This window comes from Drosophila kikkawai, chromosome 3L (assembly GCF_030179895.1).
Source record: "Drosophila kikkawai strain 14028-0561.14 chromosome 3L, DkikHiC1v2, whole genome shotgun sequence".
Lineage (NCBI taxonomy): Eukaryota > Metazoa > Arthropoda > Insecta > Diptera > Drosophilidae > Drosophila > Drosophila kikkawai.
This window is the reverse complement of record NC_091730.1, coordinates 14,544,931-14,564,681: the sequence shown is the minus strand read 5'-3', so window position 1 is coordinate 14,564,681 and position 19,751 is coordinate 14,544,931. Positions and strand designations below refer to the sequence as shown.

The 19,751-nt window shown below is 38.3% G+C and overlaps 1 protein-coding gene across 24 annotated transcripts in view; it reads right to left on the bottom strand.

The window, feature by feature from the left end:
• Window positions 1-7,375: 7,375 nt before the first annotated feature.
• The window catches only part of mub (poly(rC)-binding protein mub), a 53,629-nt gene continuing 41,253 nt past the window's right edge, over window positions 7,376-19,751 (bottom strand). For 2 of the 24 annotated variants that reach the window (XM_041775384.2, XM_041775386.2), the window contains exons 8-10: window positions 16,965-17,105; window positions 13,769-14,193; window positions 9,414-12,137 (exon numbers count right to left, since the gene is read on the bottom strand). In XM_041775384.2, the coding sequence (XP_041631318.1) occupies window positions 11,468-12,137; window positions 13,769-14,193; window positions 16,965-17,105 (1,236 nt within the window). In that variant the 3' untranslated portion in view covers window positions 9,414-11,467. Of the gene's footprint in view, window positions 9,099-9,413; window positions 12,138-13,768; window positions 14,215-16,964; window positions 17,106-19,751 lie in introns of those variants that run through there. The other 22 variants (XM_070285890.1, XM_017167486.2, XM_041775391.1 and 19 more) reach the window with 20 other exon arrangements.

Genomic DNA, 19,751 nt, shown 5'->3' with positions numbered 1-19,751 from the left:
AAATAAACCCAAAGTTATTGATAAAAACTTATAAAGGCAATATTAATTATGTTGAATATTTTGATTATAAATTATTATAATTTTTAATAAATCTAAAAATGCTATAAAAATAGCCTTTCTCGAAATGATACTGTAGTTAATTTGCTTAAGGCAATTTTCAGATTTAATTGTTATGCAAAAAAGCACTTAAAAAGTACAGAATTGGGTTTCCGTGAGATAATTACAGGGTTCGTTTCAGAACGTGTCCAGCCTAGACTAGTAACGCCAGAAATCCATATGCCTAGTCAGGTGCTAAGCTGTCAAAATGCGATTAAATGCCGTTTTTGTTTCACTCAGGTTCCGCCAAACAAATCGGCGAATGACGTGAGACCAAAATTGTACTGCTATTAAAATTCTCTCTCATACCTCTCTGTTTTCTCTGGCCGCTCGTCGCCAAATTGTTTATAAAAGAGAGAAAAAGAGCATAGGCATATAAAATAAAATTGTTTATTTTTGTATGCTGCTAATAAGTTTTGTTTTTATGAATGAAGTTTGGCGGTCTTTTGGCCATCCATTGTTGAGGCTAGTTGGCCTTTGGCCATTCGCCAGTTTGCATTGACTTTTTAAATCGCAAAAATTGGGAAACGTGTCGTATGAGCATCTGTTTTATTATTAAGCTTTAAGCCCCCTGAAAAAAAAACCCGCTTTTTATATATATATTTATATATAAAGCGCTTTTTAATGAGGCTACAAACGCCCGAATCGTAAAATAAAACCACAAGCGGGGGTTTGTTTTGAATATATCTAAACACATACCTTTATTTAATGAATTCAAAAATTGTGTTAAATTCTTGTTTTGGTTTTTTTTTTTTCTTTTCTTTCTTATCTTGATTTCTCCCTTACTTCAAGTGGTACATTTTCATTATCAACTTTCTTGCAACATTGCCACGATTTCACACAGATACTCTGTAAGAATGTATCCCGCTTAACGCTCTTATGCTTAGGTGTGTCTTTTGCTTGCTATTAATTTTATTTATTTTTCTTTTTATTTTATTCTTTATTTTTTTTGAGACTTTTTCAATGTTGTTTCAGTTTTTGAAGTAAAAATTCGACTCAAAAACATTTATTCAAAGAACGCAACACATTTATGTAGCTTTCAAAAATCTTGATCTTTTTTTGACTTCATACAATTGTTGATGTTGTTGTTGTTGTTGGTTTTTGGGTAAACTTGCAGTGATTTCCATTGTGTCTGATATGATGTGTGGTCTATTTATGATAACTTAATTTACTTGCCTATATGGTTTGTTTTGATCAACGAAAATATTTTCCAGCGATATATGCCATGTATATTCTATATATATGTATATATATATATATATTTATATATAGGTGTGTATATGAGTTGTGAGTAAATGCGTATGCATCGTTAATAATAATCGTGATCAGTTAATCAGTTAATCAGTTAAATAATGTCACTTAATAGCTTCGTTTAACTCTATAAATTCAATTATAATGCACTTAACTTTGCGTGTGAGTGTGTGTTGTATTGCACATATATAGTATGTTCTGTGTGTGTGAGTGTGGGTGTCCTGTTCCAATGGCTACGTATGCGTGATGTGTGTGGTTGGGGGTTCCTTTGCACTCTATGTCGGGTCGCACACACCGCTACACACCCAATGCCCCCCCATATATATGTAAATACTTTTAAATATAATTTATAGAATTGTAAATATGTTGTAAATAATGTTTGCTTTTCGAGTTTTTTCTTTCATTACTTTCATCATTTGGGTTTTGTTTTGTCTTGTTTTTATCTTTGTCATTTCAACTCGTGTTTACCGTTTGTCCTCTTGTACATTTTGCCATTATTTAAGAATTCTTATTGTATCTTTATCTGTATCTGTATCTGTATACTGTATACTGTATGCTCTTATTGCGATTAAGTTGTTGTTTGTGAGTGTGTGTTGGTTTCTCTAATGTTCAATGTCTAAGTGTCGTCTACAGGGGCTGCCCGTCTCTCGGATCAGAGATCCTTCGAGACTCTCCCTTATACATATGATGTAGTCAGTGAGTTTTCTGTTTAGAGTCATAATACACATTTAAGAATTATTTAAATATTATTGTTGTACACAGATAAACAATATTTAATTTCACTTATGGCTTAACTTTACTTTTTTATTATTTATCATTCGCTTTTGCAAGTGTGAGTGTGTGTTTTATGTGTGTGGCAAGGACCTGTTCTCAGTGCTGCCCCCATTTCCAAGCGCCTCCTGGTTCCCATATCCGTTTTCCTGTCCCGATAACTATTGATTGTGGAGTGCGAAATAAGGGTGTCGAATGCATCTGGAGCCGAAAGCTACATGTGTGTTATGTACGTGGGTTAGTTTAGCCTCTACACTACACTACACACTTTGGTTCACATCGAAAACTAGGCGGTGCTGAGTGCTACGCTTTCCTCCTGTCCGTCCCTTTGAAAGTCTCCCAAAAATTGGTGGTTCTGAAACCAACTGTTTGTTTATTTATTTAATATTATTTTTGTTTCTTGTTCTTTTGTTTTCTTTATTTTTGTTTACTTTTGTGTAGTTTTAATAACGTTGAAATTAAAACAATTACGCAAAAATTTGCACTAAAAATTGGCACTAACTTTTGGTTTTGTTCATTATTAACTCCCGCCTTCCTTTCCCTTTGCCTTGCTTTAACCACAATAATAACGCAAATAGTTTTGTTTTCTTTTGGTTTTTCATCCAGTTGTGAATATGGCTTAAATATATATTTATCCAAAAACACGTTCTAGGCATTTTCAACTGGTTTTATAGCCATAATTCCACCCTTTCCACGCTTATGACCCTTGTCCTTTGTTTTGTTATTTATTGAAGCTCTAGTTATATGATTGCCTTGCAGTTTTCTTCAACTTGTAAATATGTTTAGTTAGCGTTCGCCTTTGTTTACATTTCATTTTTAGTGTTTCTCTTTTGTCGATTAATTGGTAATTAATTTAAGGAGCCTTGCCGCCTTGCATGTTCTTGCAACATAATCTCGGGGGCTAACCGAAGGTGCAACGCAAGTCTCGAATGCCTCAAAGATTCCGCCTAAATGTATGCAACGAAACCAATGGGGGGGTGTACTGCCGTCGAATATGCAGGCCTTATAGCTTTAGCTTTGGTTCATCTGGGATCTTTGGCACCTTCTTCTAGCAATTAAACTGCGAATACAGCCAGATTGTATATTATTTATGTGGAAATGATTACACACACATCTATATGGTTTAGTATCGACTTTTGTATTTGGTTTTGGTTTTTGTTTTTGTTTTTGTTCTCTTGGTTTTTGTTTTTCATTAAATAAGCTCCTTTAAGTGCTTTGCCTTGAGCAAATGTGAACATTAAATACTTGTGTGAGAGGAGTAGCTGTCTGACGACTGTGAATCCATTGAAATTCGTATAATTCCTATGTGTTGTTCCCCCAAAAAAAGCAAAGAATTTACTTTGTGTTCTCGTTTGTGGTGGCTGGTGGCTTCCCATTGTTGTTCTTGTGCTTTTTGGCCAGTTGAACTCGGTATCTACTATTGTTCTCCTGCTGCTTCGCCTGCTTGTTGTTACTACTATTTCGGTTTTTTTTATTTTTGGCACAAATTCATCTTCTCGTATATTTTTTTGTTTAGATTTCGCTAGATTTAAGTAGCTTCTACAAACTCCGGGGCTTAATTAAAAGGTTCGCTTAGGTTTTTCGTTTCGTTTTTTTACAATTTAATCTTATATTTAAAATATAAGTTGATCCCAATTGTTCAGTTTTATCAATTTTATGCTGCATATTCATTCTTTTCGTCTTCTTCAAAGATGAGAGTAAGAGAGAGTCCTACATACGTTCACTAAACCACTAATCCCATTTGCTGATTAACCAGGAAAATGCACTGATTTTTCCTTTCCTTTTTTTTTTTTTTTTGTTTTTTGTATTGAGAGAGATCTTCAACTTTATTGTTACACATATACAAACACACACATATACATAAACATATACATATGCTAATTTCATTGAAAACATCATTTTAAGTTTGCGCCAATGTACTATCTGAACCGCAGGGTTCCAATTCCGATTGTATTCCGATTCTGATTATGATTCCGAGACTCCCATACGCTATATTGTCTGAAGAACGCTACGATGAGACCCTGTTACGTGTTACGTGTTATGTGTGTGTGTTATGTGATGCTGCAAGTAGTAGTTAAGTTGTCGCTCTACGTAGGTTTATAAGTTAATATGCCGTATGCCCGATATTTGGTTTTGCTTTGATTCGCTTTGTTATGCTGAGAAACCTTAGATGTCTCGTATATTTCTAGTGACTAGTCGCAGTCGAAGTCGAGATTCGTCCTGGCTGGCCTAGGTGTCCTATTAATTCTTCAATTGCTTTGATGAATTGGAATACACGTAGTTATAATCTCATCTCCCCTCCCTTCTCGGTGTGAGTGTGATAATGTGGCAACAAAATAATCGGTATGTATAGTAAGTAACGTAACAGCGCGTAGAATCGGTAGAGAAAGCGACCCTCTCAGCAAAGTTAATGTTATTAATAAGATGCGTAACGCCAAACGTATACCGTTGCTAGCACAAAAACAGCTTGTAACTAAAATGTATAAGCGTTATGCATCTTATTCATTGCATTATCATTGCTTTTACACTCTTTCTCCCGTCCATCTCTGATCTCGCCTTGCGCAGACTACTAGAATTTACTTAACGATTCTAACACCGATATTTAGTTAGTTAAATACACGTACATACATATATTTTTTTTGTTCATTACTTAGACCCGATGATCTCCACCATCTCCAAGTTTCTCTCTCTCCTTCTGCTCTAAATTAAAACTCTGCTCGTATAATTTCTTGTCTTGTTTTCTGGATATTAAATAAGAATATCTAAAATACCTTAATGTAAAGTTTCCATTTTTGCTTTATATATGTATATAAATATGTTTTTTTTTCGTTTTCTTTTATACCTTTTTTATATTTTGTTTTGTTTCATAATCTTTTTCTACAGTTGCGTTTTTTTTTTTAACAATGATCTTGCTTCCATATCCACCCAATGATCCATTTCCATCGTTCATTCGAGACTGATCAAGTGCCTTAAATGCTTTTACGTTTGTTGCTTATTGTGTAGAGTTCTTGTTGTTTTCGACATGTATTGTAAAAATGTGAGCAAATACATTCAAGTGACGTTTTTAATTACACTGAGAGAAACATTAATATGTGTGTCTTTCTTTTTTGCTTTGCTGTGTATTGTGTACAATTGAATATTATGTTTCTTCGTGTCCTGGGTATATATTCTCTGCTCTCTCTCTCGCTGTCGGGCTAATTATTGGTGATATTCTCTTGGGTCAGTTGCAGTGTTTCTGCAGCTAAGTTCGGTATCGTATCGTATCGTATCGGTGTTGTGGTGTCAACCGTATCCGAATCGAGTGTAGCGGGCAACTCTCCGCAAGGACTCGGAGGATAGCTTTTGAGCGATTGTGGTTCGTCGCTAAAAGGGAGAAGTTCTTATGTCGAAAAACAGTAACACATCTTTAACTAAGTGGTGCGGGTCGAGTGCTCGCCGGATCCGATCCGGGCTGAGAGCACTGGAGCTCGCGCGGGAAGATTGTTCAGAAAGGATTGTTAGAAAGGAGTGGAAACTCACATGCCATCCAGTTATTATTAGATTTTGTTTCTTGGTTTCGTAATTACTGAGTGCGCTGAGGGGGGCGGGCAGGCAAGGCAGGCTAGAAGAAATTTGCTTGGTTTGGTTTTTAAGGCACCATTAAAATTGCTTTTCTTACACGTATTTTTCCTTTGCAAATTTACAAGTTGTCAACAAAAATGTCGTTAATAATTACATTAATTACACGCATATTAAGTAAAAATTGTTTGTGAATTCCTTTTGAGCTATTTCTCTTATACACACACGCATACAATACATACATAATGTAATTATCCCTTTTCATTTATGTACTTTGCGTTTAATTTATTTATTATTAATCCCAGTTACCCGCTGTTGACCCGTCTATCTCCGTAGCCGCCATATAGCCCTCGTCGTCGTCGTCGTCATCTCTCATCTCATTTTTTTAGTGTTTTTCTTTGTTATTTTTTTCTTTTTTCTTGTGTAACTTGCGCAAAAAATTTACTAAATATTTCAAATACATTTAAATACAAGTGTACATAATAATAATAATAATAATTATATATATTTAATTTATGTATATTTATATAATTTATTTATATATAGATATACGGTTTCTTGACTGATTCCTCCTCTGATTTCTCATTTATCCTCCTCATCATCTTAATATTTTTTATTTTTCATTTTCCGTTCCCCTGGGGAACTGAAGTTCTTGATTTCAAAATGATTGCTTCAAATTGTTTGTCGTCAGCGAAATATATATATATTTGTCACTAAAATCACGAAATAGTTTCGCACATGATATCATTTATCCGTCGTCGCCTGCCAGCTGCTTGATCCTCGAGTAAGTGGAGCTAACACCTGGGGCCCTGGCTCGTCCGTCGTCTCCTATTGAGTTTATATGTCTGCTTGCTCATTTATAGTATTACCTCTTTTTATGCTATTAACAATTTCCTGTAATCAAGTTTGGTTGTCTCATAAGTTTGTCTTTCTTCCTCTTTTGGTGCGAGAGCGGAAGATGCAAAGTGAGTAATGAGTAGGGATGTATATCGAGAAATGGATGATATATCGACAAAAATATCGTAAACTTTGACTTATCGAAATTTTAGATATCGCACTTAACTTTGAAATATCGACAGCATCGAAAAATATCAACAAAAGTTGCATTTTGTCTGTCTTACCGATAATATTAAACCGATATATCAAACAAATTTCGATATTTTCCGTCATCAGTAGGGATAAGTGATACAACTTAAGGTTTCTTATGACTGATGATACGAGTGGTAAAGGATATATTGATAGAAATCATAGAGATATTCCTAGATAGATACATGCATTGCGTTCTCTGGGATATGTTTGCCTCTATATGTTCGGTTTAATATTTTGTTACTTCTTTCTGTATTTTGTGTGTGTGTGTGTGTGTTGGTTAATATAATATAAATTGTGGTTAGATTGGTTTTCTTTTGCAGTGGATATGTTCTTGTTTTGTTTCCTTTATGCTTTGATAAGTCGTCTTACTAAATAATTAATATGTAGAATAAAATTTGACACATTCTGCCACATTTGGCAAGCTGATGCTCTCGCTTTCACCTTAGCCTTCGTGTTTTGACACCATTCAGAGGCCCTACTGTACTGTGAGTACTGTGAGTTAGTGTGTATGCAACTGAATGATCTTAAAATTAATCACCACACTTGTCATTCATATATTCATGTTTTGTTTTTACTGCCCAGCCTAGCAACTAAATTCGAATAAAATTAATTTAATTTTAACATTGAAAATCAGTTTATTTTTGATGTTTTCTTTTGTTGTGATTGGTTTTTTATGTTTTGTTTTGTTTGTTGTTGTTGTTTTTTTTTTAGTTTTGTTTTGCGTATAAATTTAACAGCTAATAAATTAAAATTATACTTTAATTTAAGCATAATTGTAATATAATGTTTAAATCCATTTCTCATATTTTCCACACGCCTCCAGAAAAAGTCTTTTTAATCGCCACAAAAAATGTGCTTAAAAATTATTATTGTAATTCGAATTGATTTCACTAATTTGTAAGTAGATTAAATATGTGTGTTTGTTTGTTACCATTCAGCAGTTGGCATTTTCCTTTTCGCTATTTAAACCGAAACGATAGAAACTACAACAATTTTGATAATAGTAATTATAATTGATGTTAATTCACAATTGGAAATCCCTTTGCTAGTTCGATTTTTGTCTCTTCAGTTGTTTTTTTTTTTTTTTTTGTTGGAATTAAAACTAATTTTGAATAAATGAGTAATTTGGTTTAGAAAGCGGATAGAACGAAAGAGAGGGATAACTAGTAATTATAGTCCATAATCGTTTATATATGCGTACGTCGTAGTTTACTTGTAATTAATAAACAGAATCAATTTTGCACATCAGTCTAAACATATTCAAAAATCACAAATACAATTTCGATAACAATTACCATAATAGAAATAATAAAATAAAAAATTATCGTATCAATATATCGCCGTGTCTATATATAATATATATTTATGTGTGTACATATATGAACACAAACAACTAACAAACGCAATTATCTCGATGCAATTGGCCGTAATTATAATTTAATCATCCTTTCTGTCTTTGCTTGCTTGATTTGCTTGTTTGTTGGTTGTTCTGCCTGTCTGTTCAATGTCTCTTTCGTATTCGTTTCCTTACTAAATTTAAATCCTTTTGTTTCCTCTCTTGTTTGCTTTTGTTTGTTTGATGTTTCCTTCTTTGTTATTTTTTCTTTTTTTTTTGGTCATGCTTGTGTGCACAAAACATTGGCTTAGAATTAACTGCATTATGAATTTTTCTTTCTGCCTTTCTTTTTCTTTTACTCGTCTTCTTGCTTTCATGTTTACGTGGTTAATTGATTTTTTAAATATTTTCTTGCTTGTTTATTTTGTCTTCATTTTGACTAATCTTACAATTAATTGCTGTTCTGTTCTTACTTTTGGGGGGGGCGAAAGCCCTCCGCGAAAACGGTTTAACATAAAAGTTCTTGTTGTGGTATTTGTTTTGCCCTTTGCATTTAAAACTTAATGAAAAAGTATCATATAATTAATAAGAATCAATGAATAAATATAACGTGTATGCATTTTATGGTTCCGTCTCTCCGCGCGTGAGTGTGTGTGTGTGTTATGAATTCAAAGTGTGATTGCTGCTGACATTGTCATATATGATATATGGTTGCTTCCTCTGATCTCCCCTTGATGTTGCAGATGTTTCTGGTTTCTGTTTTATATATTGCTTATGATTTAACATTTGACGTTTCATTTTGCTGCCTGCTCCTGCTTGGTGTTGTCCTCCAGTTGCAGTTTGTCCTCCTCCTCCTCCTCATACTCCTCGATTTTCAGTTGCTGTTGTTTATTGCTTGATTGTTGTTTGCATTTAGTGAATGGGTGTTTTAACAATTGCACTGGGCGCAATGTAGTGATAACCGGGTATGGGCAGACCAGCAGTCTCCATGGATATTCTGAAAAATCGTAAAGATGCAGTTGGTATTAAATGTTTCGTTAATTTAAAAATGTTTTTGTAGATCACCCCATTAATCCTTAGAAGAATGAACTTGTAATAACAAGATGCGTAACAACCATACATTTAAATTGTAATATCAAAGCAATTTTTCTGCTGGCGTTGAGAGCGTAAAGCAAGTGCGTAAGTGTCCTTATATATCTAGAATGTTTGTTAAGAGAGCCTTAACCAAGCACGAAAATTGTATGGCGTTACTCATCTTGTTACTACACGATCTTTGGCACAACCCCTTGAAATCCCTCATTAGTGAACTCTATTTTAGTATTCATTTTTCACTTTATTACAAACTCATGTATGTAGTTTCCATCATTGTTTTCTTCATTGCATATAAATATGTAGGTTTTTATGTCGCTATTATTAATGTTCCTTTCGCTTGATGTTGTTCTTGCTGTTCTTCTACAGGTAAAGCCTTTTCTAGGTGTGTTTTTTTTTTTTTGTCTATTTTCTGTGTATTAATGTCAAGAAGTAGTATTACATTGAATACATTGTATTGTATGTATGTATGTATGTATTTACGTTACTCGAATTTTTAGTTTGTTCTACCTTTGTGTTATTATTTTGTGGCATAATATAAGTATGTAGGGTATGTAATGAATGTAGGGTATGTAATGAATGTAGGGTATGTAGGGTATGTAAGGTATGTATGTATGTAGAGATGTATGTATGAATAGTTAGGAATATAATTTGGTTATAAAATCGTAAGCCCGCTTAGCTTAAGTTGTGTTATTACATAATGTGTGTCACTTGTCTCGCTTACAAACTACAGCTAAGTGTAAAGTAATAATAGTAATAATAATATAATAATAAGAGAAATCATATCAAGTATAACTTTATAACGTAGCTACAATTATCTTTCCATGTACTTTAGGTTAGAGAAATTTCAATTTCCAAATACTTGTTCAACATTATTTTCGCATTTTTATCCTTTTTTTTGGTTAAAAATAATAACAATAAAAATTTACAATCGCATTATAATAAATACAAATTTTGGGGAATTTCAGGAGGGTAAATGTATAAAGTGTAAAAACTAACAAAAAAAACTAAAAGTTCCATAAACAATCGAAGACTTAAAGTCTAATACATGATAACGTTATTCTTCCTTTTCATCGGTTTTAAATCCGCCCTTTCCCTTGGCTTTTCCATGTGCTTTTCATTTCGTTTTTCTATTCAAATAGTTAGTTGGCTTTTTGTACGCTTCTCATTGCGTGGATTGCGTCAATTAGAGCGAATTGGTCCATAAAGGTCGTTGATCCCCCGGTCGCACATCGTGTCGCGCCCTATCTTCGGACTCCCGGGCGGGTTCTCAACGCATTGGAATTTCTTTTCTTTTGTAAACTTCTTATAGAAGGTTCTTTCATTTCACTTCATATTTTCTGCCTGCTGCTTCACTTAACTCTTCTCTTTCTGCTGCTAGGGCTGCTTTCTGCCTCCCGACAAATGGCTTTTTTGGGTCTTTATGCTTAAGGTTATATCTCGTAAATATATATATGGGGAAAAAATACATTTAGTGCTTAGAAGCTAAGAGAGTACACAATGGATTTATAAGATATTGGAGCGTGTGTTATATGTTACAATGAATGGCTTGTTGATTGGGGGAAAGATTGTTGGCTGCTGAGGCTAAGTTTAATGCTCGGTACCTGCTCTACATACTCGATATTCGCGATCTAATCTCTAATCTAAGGAGAACGCTACTAGGGATGCGCTAAAATTTGGCAAATTCTATATTATGTACGATACATATTCGCTTGTATGTATATATATATATATATAAGTTTAGTTTAGGCGTTTATCAAAAAGTTTTTGGGGTCCAAAATCTATAGCGAGCGCCCACTAGGGTCGGTCCTTGGTCACTTGGTCAAAAAATCTCGACTCGGTCCTATATATATTCGATACGATACACCATATATGGTTTGATTTGATGCTGATTCTGATTCTGACTCTGATCGATTGATTATTGAACGATTACATCTAGCACGTTCTAAGTGTGACTGTTTACTGTAGTTATTGTAGTTTGGTTAGTTTCTTTCATAAATATTGAATGGGATCGCTGTGGGGTTACTTTTTTTAGATGTAAAAATTGTCTTGAAATCTCCAATACTTTTGCTGGCCGCAGCCACAATCTTTTCATCTTTTTAAACCGAATTTTTATACAATTTTTGTTTTTTGCTTCTTCTTCAAGAATATCTAAACGCTAAAGCTAAAGCTTTCGCAACGCTATCATGGGAATCCTATAAAACTAAGCGACTATAACTTGACTCCTCTCGGGCTGCTGCAGCTCCGACTCGTGGCTCCTGACTCCTGCTCCTATTCCTAGTACGGATTGAACTTATTGCGCGGCTTCTCCGCCTCTCCGCCGGTCTCTGTCTGATGCTGACGGAACCTTGAGGTGGCATAGTGGCCCTTGGCACGGTTCACTCCCGTCGTCTGCACTGGCGGTCCGCCTGGAGTGCCGGCGCCACCGTTGCTGCCCAGCGTGGTCAGGTTAAGCAGATCGAGGGCGCTTAGGTTGGACAGGGCGCTCAGAGCTCCCGGCTTTGTGAGCAGCTGTAGAGCAGAAGCCAAAGGACTGGATAGAGCGGCGGCTGCTGGATTAACGCCAACGGTTCCATTGGTTCCCTGGCTGCCATTAGCGCTGGCATAGCCGGCGGCAGCAGCTGCTGCGGCGGCGGCCACGGCGGAGACACTGCCGTTGGTGGTGCCGCCATTGGCTGCCGTGGCAGTACCATTGCTGGCGGCGGCTGCGGCAGCCGGTCCAACGGCACCACCTCCGCCAGTGCCAGTGCCAGCTCCTCCGCCAGTTAGGGTTACTGTTGTGAGGGCTCCATTGGTGCCAGCCGGCGGAGCTCCGGCTGCTCCGGCGATCGCAGTTGTTCCGGCGACGGCAGCAGCCGCTCCGGGAGCGGCGGCGGCGGTGGCGGTAGCACCGCCATTCTGCTGGGCCTGGGCCTGCTCCAGGAGATTGGCCTTCTGCAGCTCAACACTGTGGATGAGGTTCGGTTAGGGTAGATAGAAAGAGAGAGAGAAAGAAAGGAACAAATTGGGATATTGTTTGGTATTTGTTTCGGTTTCTTATTTCTTTTTTTTTCTTTCGATTTTTTTTTTTTTTTTTTTTTTTTTGTATTTTTTTAGGCAGGTGATAGAGAGAGGTATTTTCAAAACATTTGGTTCTTTTTTCGATTTTGTGGAATTGAGTTGGTTTTTATTGCATTTTTTCTCGACTCTTTTTTTCGTGTTTTGTTATATGCAAAAGGTTAAGGAGGTTTTGTGTGGAGGAACGGTTCGGAGTTTGCGGAGAGAGAGAGATAAAGAAGAAGGGCGGCTTTTCAGCGATTATTTTTTTGGGGGGTATTTTTGGTGGGAGGAGAGCGGCGTTCAAATTTTGGATGGTAGGATTAGAAAACTTTTGGTGAGCGGTTGTTGTTGGTTGTTCTCTTTTTTGAAAATGGGGAGGCGTGGACCGAAAGAGTATTATTTGTTTGTTTGCTTTGGTTTTTGGAGGATGAACGTGGTGGTGGACGAGGTGGTGGACTTGGTGGGGGATTCGGTTTGGTCGGTTTGATTTGATATTTGGACGGGAAGAGAAAGAGAAAGGGGTTTTTTTTTGGATCGATTTTGGAGTTGAACTGCAGTTTGAAGTACCAATTGGATCAGGTCCAGCTTAGCTTTTCTTATATTTTCTTTTCGTTTGTTGTTTGTTCCCTTTTTTCGGTTCGATTGATTTCGATTTTTTCGATATTCTCTATATATTCGATATTCGCTGTTCGATTTTCGATTTCTTGTCATTGGTCGGTTGTGTGAAAAGTGTGCGTTGTGATGCGTAGATTAATTCGGTGCTGGCCTGGCCTCATAACCATCCTCCTCCGCCTCCTGCTCATCCTGCTGCACTGCTGTTGCATAATAATTACACAAGGATGTTTTGCTTGGTTGCTTGGTAACACTAGATGCTAGGTTTTAATTAACAGTTAGAGATAGTTTATAGTTTCTATTAGCTAGAACAGTTTGGTTAGCGCGATCTAGCGATGCGAACTACGATCTAGGGGGGTGGTGTGAGGGTGGAGAATTATAAGAGACAAAGAGAGAGAGAGAGTTTTTGGTGCTAGTTGTGGGCCTTTCGGCCTTTTTGTGACTTGGCTTTGCCGGGCTTACGACTTACAGGCTAGGACATGTTTGTGTGTATGACTTAAGTTACGGATTCGTGTTAATCCCCGCTTCACCCCTGTCGGGGCCATATGATCATCCTACCCACCTCCCCGGGGCCTCGTCTCAATGGTCTTAATGGAACCACCTTTTGATTGTTTGAACCACCGCCACCGCCACTCCGCGACTGAGAGGTGACCTACGACCGACGAAGACCTCCTTATACCTTCACTTTTATTGCTTTTTCTTTTTTGTTCTTTGTCAATTAGCAAGTCAATTCGACAAAATTGATGTTAGACAACAATTCACGCGGAGAAACAACACTACATTTACATTTACGTTTACATTTAGATGTACATCAACATTTACACATTCACACAAACAGATAGACAGAACAGAGGCAGAGATCAGATCAGATCCGAGTGAAAGGGCTAAGAGGGATCCGAGGGATCCGATCGATGGCGCAACACTCACCTCATATTGATTAAGTATTGGGCCAGGGCCACCGAGTCCGGGTTGCCGCTGATGGTGATGGTGCGATCGGTGTTGCCACCCTCGCGCTCCTCGCAGTTCGAGATCCGGATCATGGCGCCGGAGATCTGACGGATCTCGGCTATCTTGGTGCCGCCCTTGCCGATGATGCAGCCGATCAGGTCATTGGAGACGGTCATCTCGTGCTGCTGCTGCTGGGCTCGGTTCGCTGGATTCGCTGTACGCAGTTGCGACCCGGCCAGTGCAGCCAGGGCTGCTGGGGCAGAGCCTAGATTAGATTGAAAATCTGTCTGGCATCTGGCCGCAGAAGCGCTCAACTCACCTGTGTGGTTGATGCCCCCAGTGCTGGCCGGATTCATCCCGGCCAGGCCCAAGGCAGCCAGACTGGCCAGCGGGTTCTTGGCCACCTGTTCGTCGGGGATATAAGACTTTAGTTAGTTTAGATTTAATCGCTATCAATCGAAATCGCAAGAGTCAGAGGTTTGAGGGCTTCGTGGGTTAAGGTGTGTGTATGTGTGTGTGTTTTTGTGTATAAATATATATGTATACAGGTATACAGGGTATTATTTATCATCTAGAATTATTCATTAATGGGCGGGGCACAGGGGTCGGGGTTTTTGGTCTGTATTCGGGGGTCGGGAATGGAGATCAGAAGATCACAACACAACGCACAGCGCACAACTTCCAGTAACAGGAACATAACAAAAGGTAATTGGAGTTGGAACGAAAACGGAAACGGAAATGGGGAAACAGGAACGCAAAAGCATCAAACAAATAGTAACAAAAAAACGGAATGCAATAAGCCAACGCAAACGGGAGTTACAAGTTTATATTCTCTTAGTCTTCAGCTCTTTTTACAAAACACCATCGAATGGAATGTAGAGTGGAGTAGGGATCGTATTTCTCTTTGTACATGAAGGCAGGAATTTTCGACACAGTGAGTGTGTGTGTATGTAAGGTGTGTGTGAGAGTCTTTTTGTGCAGTGTAAGCTGGTATGTAAGGAGTCGGTTTTCTGGTTTCTCAGCTGTCTAACTTTTTTATGGTTACTACACAATTTACAAAGTTGGCTTTACAAAAGATATATAGATAGATAGATATATAAAGGTAGAGATACAGATGGTTGGAGATAGCAAAAGAGAGTGACAGAGATATAAATTTACAAAGGATACAACTAATCTCTCAACTAAACTGAATCTGCTTGTAATAAAGAGCCAAAGGATTTAAAAACACTTAAATAAGTGTCCAAAAGTATGCTATGTTTTTTAACACAAGTTGCTTTGATAAGTTTAAGCATACTTTTCGACAGCCTTTTAATTGTATTTAAAATCCACAGCTAATTCTGTTAATGTTAACACGTATTTTAGTACATTTTCTACAGCATACTTTTAGGTGCCTCAACTAGCGATTTCAAATCTCTGACCCCTTTAAGTACCATTTTAAGCTCAATCTTTTGCAGACTTCTTCAAATCTATGCTTAAACTTTAGTGCTTTTATGATGTATTGCTCCCAAATCTGGGTTACAATGTCCTTCCTCTGGGCAAAATGCTATGCATTCTCAAGTTCTTTTGGTTTTCATCTGGTTTCCTTTTCACTCATTTTTCACCAATGACACCTACAGCAAATAACATACACACACACTGCACACACGCACGCCAACGTGTGCATATATATTATATAAGGGCTCGAAATGGGGGATCGGACAGAAGGAGGACGGGGGGACTATGCACGCGCTTTATAAATTAATCAAATCAAATGCAACACACTTGCAAATAAGTTTCGAATAAATGCATCTGAATGCAGCTAAAAGGAAAAGGGGTGGCCGGGGTGAGTGGGTCGGGTCTGAGTTCTGGGCTTTGGGAGGTGGATAAAACTAGAACAGAGCGCACACAAAAAAATGAATAGAGAAAATCTCAAATATAAATCATACAATATTGAAATGCTTTGTGTACTTGTGTGTAGTTCTGTCTGCATTTGTGTGTTTGTGTGTATATATCTGTGAGGGGGAAGCTTAGGAAACAAAAACTGAAATATTTATCAAAATGCAATACGAATTTCAAATGAAACAAATAAAACATGCGCCATGGAAATATTTTATGACCCAAAAATGAATTGCAACTCAATAAAAAGTTCAGAGACAGTGGCAAAGATGGAGAGCAAAGGGGTTGGGGTGCGGGACTTGGGGGGGGGGGTGACAACAATGGATTATCTGGCAAAAACTGTCATAAAAACTTGTGTGTGTTGGCATATTAACAAACACTTTTTGCCACACACACACTAAGCGCATACACACAGACAGAGAAATTCAGATGGAAAACAAGTTGAAACAATTTTCCAAAAACTACAAAAAACTTTAACAATATTGGGGGAAAGACGAAAAGAGAGAAAGCGGTGGGTTTGGGGTGTTTTAAGGAACCCGTAAAGTGCATTTGTTGATGACTTTTCGCTGGGATAAAGGGTTCGCTTCCAAGTCCCTTTCGGCCGCCTGATTTTTAGTGCGACGACCACGGCGGCCAACGACTGACTTTGTGGCGGCAACGACTTCAGGGACCTGAACTCGGACCCGGAGTTGCAGTTGGCCCAATGCTAATGTCATTGAAAGGCGGCCAGCAGCAGCTATGCCGACGGGGGATCGTAAAAGAAATGCCAGAGGTAGTAAACTGGGTGGTGTACACAAGCTACAAAAAACACCGGAACTAGGGGCTACTAAGGAGTTGGCTACGGGGAAGAAATACAACAGCAAACGTACGAAACACAACTATCTACACTCGGAGGAAAATTATGAATTATGGCCCTTGAAGAGATTTAAATCAAATTTGAATTTAGGTTAACAATAAAGATGTTACTTTTAAATATTAAAATATTTTAATCAGTGCCAAGAAGCCTTGAAGTTAAGCTCTTTCTTGGTAATTTAAGCTCAACATTCATCATAATTTCCTGCGAGTGTATGGTCAGGTAATACGGGTGCAGGCTGGGGTCAGGGTTCCGGGGGCGGTACAGCAACATGCTCTGCCTAGCGGAGGTGGATTCTCGGGTCATGTTGCGTTTGATTATATTTGGTTAGACACGAGTACGGTTTCTTTCCAGAGTCTGTTGGAGATTGTGTTTTTTTTTTTCTGGTGATATTTATTTATTTATTTTTTGTTTAAACCGAATTCGCATCGATAGCTAAAAACTCACATCGGGCATTTGCTGTAGGTGATGGTGGTGTGCTGGTACCGCTCCTTGTAAATGTGCCCCCTTTAACAAAGGATCCGCCAAGCCTGAGATACCAGCATGTAGACCGCCGGTAGCCAGGGCAAGTGGAAATACTGGACAGGTCTACGTTCGATTGATTGATTGATTGATTGATCGTTACCGGAATTGAGGTGTGTGTGTGGTGTGTGCGTGTGTTACAATTTTGTTTATATTTTCATGTACGGTGGCCAGGGGAAGAAAGAAAAGTAGAAAAACGAAAATTGTATACCACAAATAAATGTCTTTCGGAGCAAGTTGATTAAGATCTTAACTTTGTAGTTGCTATGGAGAGATGTAAGCTTATCAGATACATGTTTAGATAGAGACATATCGCTAGAGAAACGCTTCGGGAGAAAGCTTTCGAGGCGTGTGTGCGAGTTTCTGGTGTGGATACTGGCGGGGGATCAGACGCAGAACAGAGAGTAAAATGATATATATCGGAGGGGGGTGGTGGATATAACAACAAAAATTATGATGACAACTAAGAGGCGGAACCGAGACAGAGGCGCTGGTGGAGAAGGAGGGAGACGTGAGAGTGAGAAGACTAGCGGGGGGTCCAAGGATTCAAAGGGGCTTCCAACGAACAGACACCATCATGGGGACGGAGGGGACTGACTCTAAGAATGCGCAGGAACAGGAGGTACAGTTGCCTGTGAGTACCACTAATAACTGTACCCAACTGTGGTGGGAATTCACAAACTACACGCCGAAACGTAACCAACACCGACAATAACCAGGACCATGACCGGGACCAGGACCAGGACCGGGACCAGGACCAGGAGGAGACTTAGAGTGAGAGAGCGAGCGATTTGTGGAAGACAGACAGAGAGAGAGAGATAGAGAGATCGCAAATGGATGGTACAACTAGTTTTTGATTTATTACATTTCTCTGGACATTAATTGAATTTGATGCGACGACAACAAGAACTTTGTCTGTTTTTAGTTTTGAGAAACTTTTATTATTTTTCGTTTTCGGGGGGCAATGGCTGGCGAGGGGGGCTCTGAAGGGGCGGAGAGAAACAGAACTGAACTGAAACTGAACTGAACTTTACTGTGTGCTGCTGTTGGTACCTTGCTGTACGTGCCGGACTGTACTGTGCTGTACTGTACTGTACCGAGAGTTCTGAATTGAATTGGATTGAATAGAATCTTGTTTGTTGTTTGTTTTTGGCTTATGTTGTTGTCATTTGTTTTTTTAGTTTTTAGTTTCCTGTTGTTTTGTGGAGCAGAAAATTCAATTTTGGTTTGGGGTTTTTAACAGAGTTATAAACAATATTTATTGATACGGAGAGAGATAGAGAGAGATAGTTTTGTGTGTGAGAGATGTGAGGGCTCGGGCAGGATGGTTTTTAGAACAGTATGCCTATGTTGTATGTATGTAGTTTTCTAATTGCATTTGTCGTTGTTGCTATTGTTTGTTGTAGAAACTCATCTGAAAATGTCAGCTTAATGTTGTTGTGGATATTGTGTGGTTGTGAGCTTGGCTGTCTCGCTGTTTTATTTTTTTTATAGGATTTTTACAGAGAACTAAACAATTTGAATGATTGGCGACGGCTGTACTACACAAAAAAATCAAGATAGTTATACGTATATGTAGATATAGAAGGCAGGATGTGATAAATATTGATATTTAGAGTGAGACAAGTGGCTGGATTTTGGCAAAATATTTATATGTATACCTTATATTAGTTTTTCTGGCGCTCAAAAAAGGAATTTAATTTTCTGTTGTACTTTGTCATGTGTATAAATGGGTGGTATTATTCGATTAATACGTGTTTTTTACTCTGGATTTGGATACAAATTGATGTATGATGGATTTGTGTATGTAAATGGTTTGGTTTTTGGAAGTAGAAATAGTTGAGATGTTGGGACTAGTGTAGTTTGAACATACTTCTCCACACACGCTGCCAGCGAGCCCTCTTCAGAACAGAACTTAGAGACACAGAGAGACTGAGCGGAGAGAGTGGAGAGTAGAGAGTGGAGAAAGTGAGTGAGAGAGCGGGGAAGATCAAGAGTTCTAGTCCCCATTTGTCCTTCTTTCACACGAACTCACACTCGCCTCGCCTCGCCACGCCTTGAACACTCTTCCCAGAGCCGGAGAATACAAGGATTCTCGGTCGGGACTTGCGATTTTTCGTCTCGCAGATTCTCGAAGATTCCCGGAGACTCGCAGCGGGACTGAGACAGATACAGATGCTGCCCGCAGCAGACCGATAGTCAGACAGAGAGAGGGCGAGACCGCGCGTTCACGCACTCTCCTTGCAGCCACACGCTCTTAACCTGAGAGAAGAGAGTGCAAAAGAAACTAAAAGCAAAACAAAAATACATATTTAAAGTATATTTTACAATTGTTTTGTTAAATTATTATCGTTATCGTTATCGGCGATTCGATGGCTGTAAAGTTTTGGTTAACACATTAGTTCACTGATCGGGGTCACCATTTGGACTTGAAAAGAGATGATTCTCAAGGGTACGACGAGTGGGTGGCGGTATCGGAACGGTATCGGTAATCGGTATCGGTAACGGAATTTTCAGGTTGGGTTAAGAAAAAAAATCAATACGGTTCACAAATCTTGGAAAGGTCTTCTCTGGACAATAGCTTCTGGGGTCTCCAAGTAGAGAATTTACGGAGAAAGGTGGGAAGAGGGACTCGTGGACGGTGTTGCAAATAATAATTGGGTGCCATAGAGACGAGCAATGGGAATTATTTGGATCTGGATCTGGATTATC